We start from the raw sequence: 14,609 nt of genomic DNA on the forward strand, positions 1-14,609 counted from the left end.
AGCCGAAGCTTATTATGCCCACCCTGTTGACACTTAATTCAGTAAATAAGTAAAGTAAATTCAGGTTTTTGACATACTGGGAAAGCAATATGGGAGGTGGCAGTAGTGCAGGATATGCTACTGTATCTTCACATTTCTAAAGTGAACAATTAAGGACCTTTTTAGTACCTCTGGTCAAAAATAGGCCAAATTGTCAAATAGAGGCCAAAATTGTGAAAATAGCAGTTCTACGTGCTCACAACGCCTCTGTGGCATTGTGAGCATGTAGATCTGCTATTTTCACAATGGAACAGATGTAGTCAAACTAATGTAATGGCAACTCCTACAACTGTGGGGGTCCGCAGTTGAAATATTTTCTGATTAGTTTTTCTCTTTCTGGTTAATGACATCGCATTGGGACAGCTTAGCTTAGGTAACCACCAGTAACATGTAATTAATGTTACAAAAAAAGTACTTTTGCTTTTACTCTTACTAAAACAGTAACAGTACTCTTACTTTGAGTAAGATATTTCAGTACTCTTTCCACCTCTACCCTACTGTCGCTTTTGTAGAACAACAGGCACATAACTCTGTCTGCCTTTGTCACTGTCTGTCTGGTGGATGAATTTGTTAATGCTCTATACCAGAGGTTCTCAAACCTTTTTAGGCCGTGACCCCCAAAATAAACATATTTGAACTGGGGACCCCCACCCTGACAAGCACTTGGAATTGTAGCTATTACATTTAATGTGACTCGGTTTTCGCAGATAAATATTGTGAAAATAGCAGATCTACATGCTCACAACGCCTCGCAACGCGTGGCGTTGTGAGCATGTAGATCGGCTATTTTCACAATGTTCGCCTCTTGCTTACTTATTATTTGACTGTTTCGCCAGTCCTGTCGAATATTCGACTATTCGAATACTTTGAGGTCGAATAATTAGAATACAAAAAATCACTATTTGTGAATGCCCTAATTCACACATACACATTCATTACATTCACCCATTCACACACACACTTTCCTTACATTCACCCATTCACACACATTCATACACCGATGGCAGAGGAAACCATGCAAGGCATCAACCTGCTCACCGGGAGCAACTAGGGGTTCAGAGTCTTGCTCAAGGACTCTTCCACACAGACTCTGGGGGAGCCCGGGATCGAACTGGGAACCCTGCGGGAACCCTCTGTGTTCTAAGGCGGCAACTCTACCCCTGAGCCACTGCCGCCCCATAGTCTCTGGCTGTCTCACTCTGGCTCTCTTGTCTGTCCACACACGCACGCAAATAGACACAAAGACAGGCATAGAAGCATATTAATGGCAGAGAGAGTTGTGGAGGGAAAAAAAGGATATTAAACAAAATTGCACGAATGCACACTGACAAATTCTACAGATGCAAAACTACCACAGTAGGACGCGCGCACACACACACACACACACACACACACACACACACACACACACACACACACACACACACACACACACACACACACACACACACACACACACACACACACACACACACACACACACACACACACACACACACACACACACACACGCTTCCCTGATGATTGCTTATTTAAAACACGCTCCCTTTTTCACAGTGAAGAGGTAAGCTTAACACGCCCCAAACACAACACTAATAAATGAAGCCTTCTTCACACATCAAGGCGCCACAGATTGCCACCACAATCACTGCAATCATTTGAATTAATTGCGGAGGAGGAAAAGTGTAATTTTGATGTACTTATTTTCCCAAACAGCAAGCAGTCGATAACTAGACACGCAGGAAGCGGTTCATTTAAATGAATTGTTGGTAAAACTCAATAGACTTTAAACCATTTGTGAAAACAACATTTTGCTACATTTATGCTCTTTAGAGTGGTTCTCAACCTGTGGCTCGGGACCCCATCACATGATTCAATGTAATACGAGTTAAAAAAAAGGATTGAAACAAGCCATAGGCTTTCTTGGGGGTATCCTTTTAGTTGACCTTGTACCAGCGAACTGTACTGTCATGAAACTGTACCTTTTCCTATGCAAACTGACAATAAGGTCTTAATTCAATCAATCAATCAATCAATCAATCAATCAATCTGCTAAAACAAGTCAGAGTTGGGAACAATAATATGCATAAAATAATGAGTTTGAGGTTAAATATGAACACTAGGAGGTGGCAGTTCCCATCCCCTGATGACCCAAATGTGGCATTTATCGGTCGCATTTAGTAAGAAAACCTGCAGATCATGTCCAATATATCTCCATAATTGGAGCTGGCCAATACCTCTACATCTGACCAATGCCAAACTTTGCGCACACACGCACACACACACGCACACGCACACACACACACACACACACACACACACACACACACACACACACACACTCCTAAGATGGCAAATCACAACGTCTACCCCCCATTTCTCACATGGCCCTTTTCTAGCGCCACCCTCAGGCAGACTTTTCCAAAACACATTTTTGTGTACAAAGCGGTACACAGTATCTCTACAGTCATGTCATAAACAAGGATCTGTCCAATTTCCCATATTCCCTCCTGATTGGCTACCATTGCCTTCTAAAGGTTTTGTATGCGACCTGACGGTCGCTTATCTCCCGATTAGGGAGTCTTGCTAGTGTTTGTGCTTACATACATACTTTGTAGGGTTTATACAGTGTGTTTAGGGTTAAGATGTAGTGTTTATGTATACATACATACTTTTGGAGGGTTTATAGTGAGAGTTTAGGGTTAAGATGTAGTGTTTATGTATACATACATACTTTTGGAGGGTTTATAGTGAGAGTTTAGGGTTAACACTTATGTTGCAATGATTTTTTCTCTTCAATGTCCCGCGATGCCATGGTCTCCATAGACCTCCATGTAATTTATAGTGCACGGATTGTGCACACCCATGCCTAGATGATGCACTACGTGTGTAGATGCTGTTCACAGCTTTCAAACAAAAAAATCCGCTTGGAAATCCGTTCAGGCATTCATGATTTATGAGCCATTATGTTTTCTTCAGATGTAAACAAACATGGCTGCCATGTTTGAAAGAATGGGTTGGTATGGGGGTTAAACATGCAATTTCGCGATCGCGATCATGCCTAATACATTTCTGGAGGTCCAAAAAATATTTTTGAAAAAAAAAACGTTGAAAAAAAATTTTTTTTTTTTTTTTTTAAACGGCCCAAACTCGGGAAACTCGGGGTTGGCACAGCGGTAGTACCAATACAAACTCGGGAAACTCGGGGTTGGCACCAGATGTGTTAAGATGTAGTGTTTATGTATAGACAACATTCCTGGCCGATTGCAGGAGGGACGCCCCGCCCCCAAGTCAAAAGGGAACTTCCGGGTTCTCTCTGTCAGGCATGCATATAAACGTGTTGCCAAGTCAATTTATTTACCTAAACTATCTTGTTTTTTTTGCTTATTTATATTGCAAGAGTTGGCTTGTTTGGCTTATTTCTCTCACAAATTTTGGCAACACTGCCCAGCGCTGCAGTAAAAGATTATGACAATGAACTGAAAGGGTTAAACCAACGGAGGTTTTTTTTCCAGCTGTCAGATGGTGCGGTGACTGCGGTCATGGTCTCTTGATATGCAAGCGCACCGCTATCTTCAATGTTTTTATTCTATCTACACCAGTTAATAGTATTGATGACATCCTTAACATATCCTAAACTCAGCAAACTCCCCAGAGAAGCAGCACGACTCACAACAACAACAACAACAACAACAAGGTAAAACTCTCATGCTAGCTAATTAGCCTTGTTAGCTACGATCTTTTACTGTATGGGGACTACTCTTGTTACAACTAAGTACAAGTTATTTTCACTTGTGACAACACAACATTGATTATAATTGAAATACAAGCTCTTCGCTGTTGTGTTGTATCTGTGAATGCAATTGTTTTCTGTCTTTCAGACCTGTACTGTACGTCCAGGACCAATGAAGCCAGATGTGAGGGTCTCCTCATCATATTTATTGCAATAAAATATTTATACACACTTTTCTTTGACTTGTCCATGCCTTTTTTTTTTTACTGTTGAGGGTTTCAAATGTTGTACTGTATATTGTGTTATTGAGATAAGGAATGTTCCCAATGATGCTTTGAAGGAATGCTTTTAAACACTTGTCATTTTCAATTAATCCAGTTTGTTTTTGTATCTATTAAAGCCAAATGTATTCATTGTTTTGACGTGACAGTTTAGGATTTAATGATTAAATGAGCATTAAATATGAATGGATATTTATATTGCCTTGATTAGGATTAAATCGATGATTTACAGTGATATAGTGAAATGAACACAGCATAGGATGCACATAATAGGTGGGCTAATGTGTATTATGTCTATTCTGGAGTGGGTTGAGTTGTTGACAGGCCTATTTGTAAAAACATTAATGCATATCACACAACACAAGCCAACTGTGACTTCATCCCAGAACAGAGGAGAATGGAGATGACAACGTTTGACATGATCAACCAGCGTTCTGAAGGGAAAAGGTTTGCTAGCTAGAAATCATACAACATTCGCTTCCATGAAATACTGATTAGGTTCAATGCTTGCTTTCAAATACACAAATCTGTTTATTTGTAGGCCTATATCAATTCAATTCAAAGGAGCTTTATTGGCATGAGAAGACATGTTTATATTGCCAAAGCAAGTGTCAAATAAAATAAAAACAGTTTAAAATGGCGAACATATAATATGACATGCAGTTGGAGGGAGTACAGCATTGTGTAAAAAGCTATGTCGCATTGTGACATTTTATATATATATATACAGGGTATAAAGCTTTTGAAACAATTTAAATAGCGTTATTTTTTAAGAAGTTTGCATATGAAAAAAGGTAGTTTCATGACAGTACACTAGTACAAGGTCAACTAAAAGCATACGCCCAAGAAAGCCTATGGCAATTGTTTCAATTGAGATCTCTTTTTTTTTTCCTCCAACTCATAACATTGAATGATGGCAGAACAGGTGTGTATCGTCACAACTCATTTATTTATCAGCAGAGTGGATGAGTGTTGCCATTAAGTGACATTGTTAACATAAGTTACAAAGTAAAATTACAAAGTAAAACAATCCCGTCTCATTAGTTAAGAGGAGAATCAGATCAGATGAACGTAAACAGGAAATCGCGCTACGATCAAGCCCAAAAAAGGGCTTCCGGTCGGAAGTAGGGGGCGTGGCCAGGCATGTTGTCTATACAGTACAGACTCCACCGCGGTGACCAATCAAAGCTGTTCATTCGTCAAGCGCTTGGAACTCATCCAAGAGCCATTAAAGAGGGAAAGAGGAAGTGTTTAGCAGACATTATGGAAACACATGCACCTGCTTCGAGAGGAGAGGAGAGGAGAGGAGAGGAGAGGAGAGGAGAGGAGAGGAGAGGAAAGGAGAGGAGAGGAGAGGAGAGGAGAGGAGAGGAGAGATGCTTTCTCAGATGGAGGGTTGATTCTTCATCAGGCATGCTTAAGCCATTAAGACCTAAATATAGCCATTAATACTTTAAATATACAAGCTCAGGGCACGGCACTCAAGCTTGTAGATCTGCTATTTTTGAAAAAAAAAAGTGATTTCTTTTGCAAATCTTTGAAAAAATATATTATATTTCTTTTTAAAAGCGAACATTTGTAACTCAAATCTTTGCTTCTGGGGGGTCCCTGGAACAACATATTTTGAGATGGGGGTCCGTGGCCAAATACATGTCATTTTGGTTGTTCTTGACATGAAAAGGTTTGAGAACCACTGATTTAGAAGAGAAATTAGAACACAACTATAGAATCGGGTAAAAGAAATTCGATATTTTTCAAAAATAACAGATCTACAAGCTGCACTCGGTGCCGCGCTGTGAGCTTGTATATCTGTTATTTTTCACTAGTTAAAGCATGAAACAACGGTTAAAGTAATAATGCGTTTCCCGGTCTCGATGACTTAATGGATCGCCCACTCAGCGCCCAGGAAATTACCTCAAGACGCCCCGCACCTCTGCTAAGGCATGATTAATTGATCCAGCCAAAGAGAGAAAGAGAGAGGAGTGTGTGTGTGTGTGTGTGTGTGTGTGTGTGTGTGTGTGTGTGTGTGTGTGTGTGTGTGTGTGTGTGTGTGTGTGTGTGTGTTAGAATGACTCCTGATGTGTTTCGGAAGAAGGGGGAGATTGGAAAAAGCGGTGGGGGGGAAGGGAGGGGGGAGGGATTGGGAATGACCTTTTTGACTATTAATGAGAACCGAAAGTGTCTCACATTTAAAAATGTCTATTTTCTTTTTTCTTTTCTTTTTTTTACTAGTAATGAAATCCTGAAGCTAGACTTGAAACACGGTGAGGAACAGGCATGTGCACACATAGACATCAAAGGGGGCTTGAGCCCCTGCCCTTTTATCCGTCTGTAAAAAAGTGCCCTCTCTCCACACCATGAATGCAGTTTTTACTATGGTGAAAGAAATGCAAATGCCCTCTTTCCATGCCATACTTGAAGGCAGCGTTCAAGAGAATTGCCTTGTCCAAACTCTCCTGAACTTGAATGCAGCATCTTGTGTTGAAAGAATGGGGGTCGTGTGTGATGTGATGACGTCATCAAACGAAGTCAACTTGAACTCAACATTTTACTGAGTCGAGTTGCAAAAATCACAAGTCGTTAATGCCCTACTGTGTGTGTGTGTGTGTGTGTCTCACCATTCGTTCAGTTCTTGCTGTGCCTTGGCCCTCTGCTCCTCCATGCCTTGAGACAATTCATCTGTGATCCTCTTCCTCAAGGTCTCTCCATCAACTAGAGAGAGAGAGAGAGAGAGAGAGAGAGAGAGAGAGAGACAGACAGACAGACAGACAGACAGACAGACAGACAGACAGACAGACAGACAGACAGACAGACAGACAGACAGACAGACAGACAGACAGACAGACAGACAGACAGACAGACAGACAGACAGACAGACAGACAGACAGACAGACAGACAGACAGACAGACAGAGAGAGAGAGAGAGAGAGAGAGAGAGAGAGAGAGAGATGCGTTAGTAAAGAGATTCAAATTATTATCTGCTAAGCCAGTGTCTCTCAAACCTTTTCATGTCAAGGACCCCCAAATTGACACTTTTAGCCTGCGGACCCCCATAACAGAATGGGGGCATTAGCAGTGATTCTCAATTTGTTATTTCTATCTCCGAGACCCCAATTTATCTAGTAAAATCAATGTTTATTTAACTCTGAGAGTGTACAAATGTGGAACCAAATGGACCCTCCATTTGTACTCTGTCAGAGTTACAGACATGTAGGGGTCCATTTGTTTCCTGACTATCATTTAACTGGGGACCCCCTGAAACTCCCTCAAGGACCCCTAGGGGTCCCCGGACCCCACTTTGAGAACCAATGTGCTAAGCTAGAGTGCAAGAGTGGAAAAACTGCAGAATGACCACATATGGACATAATGTGTCGGTCTCATGTGGTCAGTCCCTTTTATGCCTATATATGGAGATCCCTGATGTGGCCTAACCATGTTGTGTATGTGTGTGTGTGTGTGTGTGTGTGTGTGTGTGTGTGTGTGTGTGTGTGTGTGTGTGTGTGTGTGTGTGTGTGTGTGTGTGTGTGTGTGCACTAGGGATGGGACAATAAGAAAACTTCATATCACAATTACTGTAACCAAATAAATCGCGATTTACGATATTATCGCGATAATCAAAATATCCTCAACACCCATTATCCTATGGGGCGGAACATTTGCCAAAAAATAGCCGATCTACAAGCTCACAGCGCGTCGCCTTGCGAAACGTTGTGAGCTTGTAGATCGGCTATTTTGTGGCAAAGAGATTTGGTAAAGAGTGAAAAATAAGTCTGTATCAAGTAGTATAAGTAAGTTTTACCAATAGAGGGTTTAAGTGGTACCGGATAATATGCAACTCGGCAAATAAAAGGTGAATTGGTCCCAGTCCATGACGGAGGACGATATCACGATAAATTAAATCTCCACAATACGGTTATCGTGAGTGTTTTTTTATCACGATAAACGATAATATCGCATATATCATCCCATCTCTAGTGTGCACACGCGTGCATGTACGATTGTGCATCGACTGCACATATACACGAGGGTACAACAACAAGCATTATCTGCACTGGTAATATAATTGCCAAAGAAAGAAAGAGAGAAAAAACAGAACATTTACACAGTCAGCCTCCTCTGTGATTTAGTTATTAAAGTGTAGGGAGTCTGCCGGGCTTTTATCTCGCACACGGGGCGCTTCGCTGTGAGCTATAAAATGTAATGGAGTGTTTGTGGAGATTGTGTGCGCAGATTGCGCGTGCACGCGAACCGCGCTGCTCGTGTGTGTATATATCGTCGTTGTCGGGTGGAAACCTTGTATCTCCCAAGTCTCAAATGTGCAGGTTCTTTCGCAATGCAAAACCCTGCTTCATCATACAAGGCCGTCGCCCAAAAGTAGTGAAAACAGCAGATCTACAAGCACACAACGCCTCGCAGATCTGCTGTTTTCACTAGTTTAAATCATCTTACAATAAATGCGAGACAAACGGTTTTGGTCATACAAGGTTTTCACCCGACAGCGACGATGTGTGTGTGTGTGTGTGTGTGTGTGTGTGTGTGTGTGTGTGTGTGTGTGTGTGTGTGTGTGCGTTGGCTGTGAGCGTAGCGAGGTGGGACAGGGCGTCTCGCTGCCCGCGGGCTGCGATGGATGTCTTACGAAGCAGAGAGATAGAAAGCAGAGGGGAGTGTCTGTCTGTCTGGGAGTTCTATACACTCCACCAAACACACGCACACGCACACACACACACACACACACACACACACACACACACACACACACACACACACACACACACACACACACACACACACACACACACACACACAGCAATGGCCGGCACTACTATTTAGCCATCGGTGCCGGGAAAGCGTTCCTGTCACTTTACATTTTAGCTCTACAGTACATATGTTATTACATACGTTTTTTCAGATAACTCTTATGATTTAGAAGGCATTTTTCTTAATGTAACGCCCCTATATTAGATCATACGACACCGTCACACCAAAGCATCAAAAGTAGCATGTCCACACGCTACGAGCTTGTAGATCTGACGCTTTTGATACTTTTGAAAGCCCGCTAAGAGCTTGTATATCATTTTCTTGAAAAAACTTGAACGTTTGCGCAAATAGTTTATTTGAATATACAGATCCTTCTCATAAAATTAGAATATTGTGTAAAAGTACATTTTCTTCTGTAATATAATACTTTTTTTTTAAACTTTCATATAGTTTAGATTCGTTGTGCATGCAGTGAAATATTAAAAAAGGGTTAGGGTTAGGTTTTTTTTAAATTATTTTTATCTCAAAATATTAGAATATTCCACACGACCACTCAAAATAAGGATTTATAATACAGAAATGTCAAACTTTTGAAAGGTTATGTTAATTTATGCACTCAGTACTTGGTATGGAATACTTTTGAACAAATGTCTTCATCGATGGGGCGTGGCATGGAGGTGGTCAGCCTGTGGTACTGCTGAGGTGTTATGGAAGCCCAGGTTTGCTTTGATAGAGACCTTAAGCTCATCTGTGTGGTTGAGAAGACAACATAGATTCTCTGTGGGGTTCAGGTCAGGCCAGTTTGCTGGTCAGTTAAGCCCAGTAATACCATGGTCAGTACACTAGTTACTAGTAGGTTTGGCTCTGTGGGAAGGTATCAAGAGCTTCTGGCTAAAGAAATCATCATCTCCATAAAGCTTGTCAACCTATGGAAGCACAAAGTGCTCCACAACGTTCGGATAGATGGCTGTGTTGACTCTGAACTTGAAGAAACACAGTGTGGGCAAAACCAGCATTGCATTGTATTGGTGGTGTTGGTCCACTGTGTTTAATCAAGTTCAGAATCAACACAGCCATCTACCCAGGGATTTTAGAGCACTTTGTGCTACGCTATTCATTATTATTATTATTATATTATTAACGTAGCTCCATAGCTAAGGCTCATAGAGAAATCCACCAAACCAGGTAGGTACAATCGTGATAAAAGGCAAATTAAGGGGGGCATATCGTCACTTTCGGGCAGAAACCTTGTATCTCCAAGTTTCAAATGTGTACATTTTTTCGCAAAGTAAAGCCCTGCATCATCATACAAAGCCGTCGCACTAAACTAGTGAAAACAGCAGATCTACAAGCACACAACCCCTCGTGGTGCGAGGCGTTGTGTGCTTGTAGATCTGGCTGTTTTCACTAGTTTAAATCATAATTTTTAAAATGATAAATACAAAACAAACGGTTTTGGACATACAAGGTTTCCACCCGACAACGACGATATGTTTTAGCCTGGAATTGTCCTTTAATGGGTTAATGCAGAGTGTCCACACGCACACACACACACAAACCCCACACAGAAAAAACGCACTATGAAACCACAGAAGCCTATGGCTCTCCTTATAGTCTCTATGTTCCTCCTCTATCTCCCATGTCGCTGGCATGTCATACGTGTCATACATGGCATACGTGTCCGCCTGGCATGTCTGCTCCGGCCTATCTTGGCAGGTAATTAAGCATGAAAGTAAAGAAGGCAGGCTGGGCATGCGACAGGGGGGGGGGGGGGGGGGGGGGGAGACTCCAAAACGTGCTCAGAACACAGAATAAGTGCTGCTGCTGCCACGCATGATGCAGCCAGAGACACGCTGCACCACTGCAGTAGCAGAGAGGAGAGGAGAGGAGAGGAGAGGAGAGGAGAGGAGAGGAGAGGAGAGAGCCCCCACCACCCCACGGGGAGGGGAGGGGAGGGGAAGGGAGGGGCAGCCCCCACCCACCCACCCCTAAACACCACTGCATTGGAAAGACAGGGATTATCCCTGTTGTCACACTATTGAGAGTACCCAGGTGCTGACTTCACTCCCGCTATCATTCATATATTCATATCACTCCCCTGTGTTATAATTTGCACCAGCAGAGGGCGCGAGAAAGTTAACGATTGCGACCGTAGGTCGCCTTTACCATGTAAACCTGCAGCTCATGTGCGTCAGTCAGTCAGTCAGTCACGCCTCATGTCACAAGTACGGTGACGACGGCTTTCGGTGGGTATGTGGGTATGTCACAGTCACAGTACAGGGCTTGACATTAACTTTTTGAGGTACTTGTCCTTTGGAGAAGTACATTTCCCATTCACTTGTCCAGGCACAAAAGTCACTTGTCCGGATAAAAAATAAAAAAGAGACATTTCACAGTAATTTCTTTCTTAAATGCATGCATAGGAGTCAGACTCCTATGCATGCCGAAATAGAATAAATAACAAAAGGACTAACGACTATGGCTGCGAATCTTTGGGTATCCCACGATTCTTTCAAATCCAAACCATTCGAATTCAGAAACGATTATTTTCCGATTTAAAAACGATTCTCGATTCAAAATGATTCTTGATTCAAAACGATTCTCTATTCAATTCATAGGATATCAGGATTTACTCCAGTCTGGCATGACAGCAGAGTACATTTACATAGCTTTTATAATTGTAAAGGTTTTATCAACTTATTGCAATAATGTAAACACACAAAGGTAAATCCAAGACAACATGTCTGATGTATTCATGCTTGCACACATTATTTTAACTTGTACAAACACAACATAATATCTAATAAAAAAATCATAATAAAAAAATCAAAAATTAAAATATAAATCAAAAATCATAATATCTCATAAATAATATCTAATAAAAAAAAAAGATTTTTGGAAAATGAGAATCGATTCTGAATCTTACCATGTTAAAAACGTGATTCGAATTCGAATAATTTTTTTTCCTGCACCCCTACTAACGACCCCCCCTTGCTACCTCCACCCTCCACTCCATAATACGGGCAGTCCGTAGTCAGCACAAAGCTGCTAGGAGCGTCACAGAAAAAGTGAAGCCAAAAGCCACTTGTCCACCGGACAAGTACATTTTTAATGGACTTGTCCGGAAGGATTTATTACCTGTCCCGGACAACAGGAAAAGCCAGTCATATTGTCGTTTCCTTCGTAAAGTGACGTGAATTAGCAGCCATTGCTGGCTATTATAGTGCACAAGGTGCGAGTATGGGGTGAATATGACGTCATACGGTTATTTACTTCTGGCCACATGCACACCCACAAAGAACTACTGTACCATTGAGACGCCCTAAGGGCGAGAAGAGGGGTCACGCTGAAACAACCGAGACAGACACAATAGAATATATGGGCATTCCCAGAAATGGGTAGCCTGGTTTCCAGCCCATAGACCCCGCCCACTCTCAGAGTGGACTGTTTCTCTGGTCTGGAGCTGAGTACATGAATCGGCAGTTATCAAGCCAAAGATTGCGGATGCTCCAATGAGTGCGGGAGTGGGGGTGGGTCTAACGAATATCCAATCCGTGCAGCAGTCACTGGCACAGACAGAGACACACACACAAACACACACACACACACACACACACACACACACACACACAGCGACGCACTTGTTGTTTTCTTCTCCCCTACGGGAATTCCAATACAACAAATGATCCAGGGCTATCTGGCGCCCTCTAGTGGGAGATATGTGTCACACTCTGGTGCCCTAAAATTACCTGTAAAACCTCTGAGGCAGCGACAGGCCGGACGGATGAGGAGAGATCGGAGATCGAGGACACGCGCACACACGCACACACACACACACACGTGGGCACGGGTAAGGCTGGGCCGGTGCAAGCGTGCACGGGGAAAATCCAATTTAAAACTAAATTAACTAATCTATAAAGATATAAAACGAACAAGGGCATTCCTTTACTCTCAGCTTGGGACTCGGCTCGGCTCCGGACAGAAATCCATCAACACCTCTGGAAACGACCGGCATGGAAATAAAATAAAAGCTGCTGGCTTTTTTATTTCATTTTTTTTTTTTTTTTTTTGTGCGTCTATCCTTTTGATAATGTTGTGTGCCAGGCACGTGCACACGTAGACATGAAAGGGGGCTTGAGCCCCTGCACTTTTATCCGTCTGTTAAAAAGTGCCCTCTCCAGTCCATGAATGCAGTTTTTACTATGGCGAAAGAAATGCAAATGCCCCCTCTTTCCATGCCATACGTGAAAGCAGCATTCAAGAGAATTGCCTTGTCCAAACTCTCCTGAACTTGAATGCAGCATCTTATGTTGAAAGAATTGCCCTCTCTGTGTAGAAGTCCATACCATTACGCCAAATCTCCAGTATTGGCTTGATTATGCTTAGCTTAGTGTGGTATTAAGTACTGAAAATAGCCGACCTCCAAGCTCACAACGCGTCGCATTGTGAGCTTGGAGGTCTGCTATTTTCGATATTTTCACCAAAAGGCCCTTTTAGAAATGTCAGCCCCTGCATCTCTAACTCTCTCTGCACGCCCCTGTTGTGTGCGTCAATGAATGTAATATTAAATATCTCTGCTGTCGGGCCGAAACCTCCTAACTCCAAAATGTTAATTTTCGGGAAAATGAGCTCAAGTGGAGTTAGGAGGTTTTGAACGAAGGGCTTTTTACTACTGGTTTAATATTATTTTAACCAACACACAGACGTAAAGGGTGTTCAATAGCACATATGTATGGAAAAAAAAGAGAGGACCAATCGTGTGGAGTTAGCTGGTTTGGCAGAAACTGTGGAGTAAGGAGGTTTTGTCCCAAGCACGTTTTACTACTTTCCATTGGTTCAATATTATTTTAACCAACACTCAGATGTAAAGGGTGTTCAATAGCCCTGATTTATGCCAAAAAAAAATCAAAAACCTCCAAAATGCAGTTAAGAGGTTTTGGCCAGACAGCGACCCGATTCCGGATAAGCGGTTGAAGATGGAAGATGGATGGATGGCCAGACAGTGACGATATGTTTTATTATCAATAAAGATGTCAAAGTCAAGGGTCTCTGGGGCGCCCGCTGGACTACCGGTCCAGGCGCATAGCACATAGGCTCAAGTGTAGCCTGACAGCGTGTCGCTGGTTCGAGTCCCCATTTCCTGTCAGTCTACTGTCCTATCAATAAAAGGCATAAAAGTCCAAAAACATATCTTTGCAAAGAAGTCTCTTCAATGGTCTTGTGACTTTCAATTGTCATTTTATGGCGCGCTTGCAGCTGATGGGGGGTCATTTTAATTTGGGTTTTCGCATCTGTCCGTCCATTTCTTTTATCCTCGCCCATTAAAACACCAGGGTATTTGGTCAGGTCGTGAAACCTTGTTTTAAAAGCTCCAATCGGGACTTGGGTATCCATTAACAAATCATTATTTTATCCATTTTGGAGCGCGGTGGAGCCAGCTGGTTACATAACACTGACTGACTGGCATCTTTACAAGTGGGTGGGGAGACACTCTGTCTCCATGTAACCATGATGGTGGGGGGGCCATTAAGATCCGGATCCACTATAACCATTATTTTATGCTTTATTAAAAAAATCATGAATTATTTAGCAAATCATTGAATATATATCTTTCAAAAAGGGAACATTTGTAACTCAAATATTTGCTTCGGGGGGGGGGGGGGGGGGGGGGTGTCCCTGATATGTAATATTTAGACATGGGGTCGGTGGCCAAATACATATAATTCTAGGGGTCACGATTTTTCAAAAATAGCATATCTACAAGCTCGCAGCGTGTGAGCTTGAACATCTTGTTGAGT

At 42.3% G+C, this 14,609-nt stretch overlaps 1 protein-coding gene across 1 annotated transcript in view; it reads right to left on the reverse strand.

Annotated features, from left to right (window-relative positions):
• Positions 1-14,609, reverse strand: part of chchd3a (coiled-coil-helix-coiled-coil-helix domain containing 3a) — a 214,003-nt gene that overhangs the window by 160,163 nt on the left and 39,231 nt on the right. The window contains exon 4 of the mRNA XM_080754100.1: positions 6,672-6,765. Coding sequence (XP_080610226.1) covers positions 6,672-6,765 — 94 coding nt within the window. The remainder of the gene's footprint in view (positions 1-6,671; positions 6,766-14,609) is intronic.

This window comes from Nannobrachium achirus (assembly GCF_963921795.1).
Source record: "Nannobrachium achirus genome assembly, chromosome: 23".
Classification (NCBI taxonomy): domain Eukaryota; kingdom Metazoa; phylum Chordata; class Actinopteri; order Myctophiformes; family Myctophidae; genus Nannobrachium; species Nannobrachium achirus.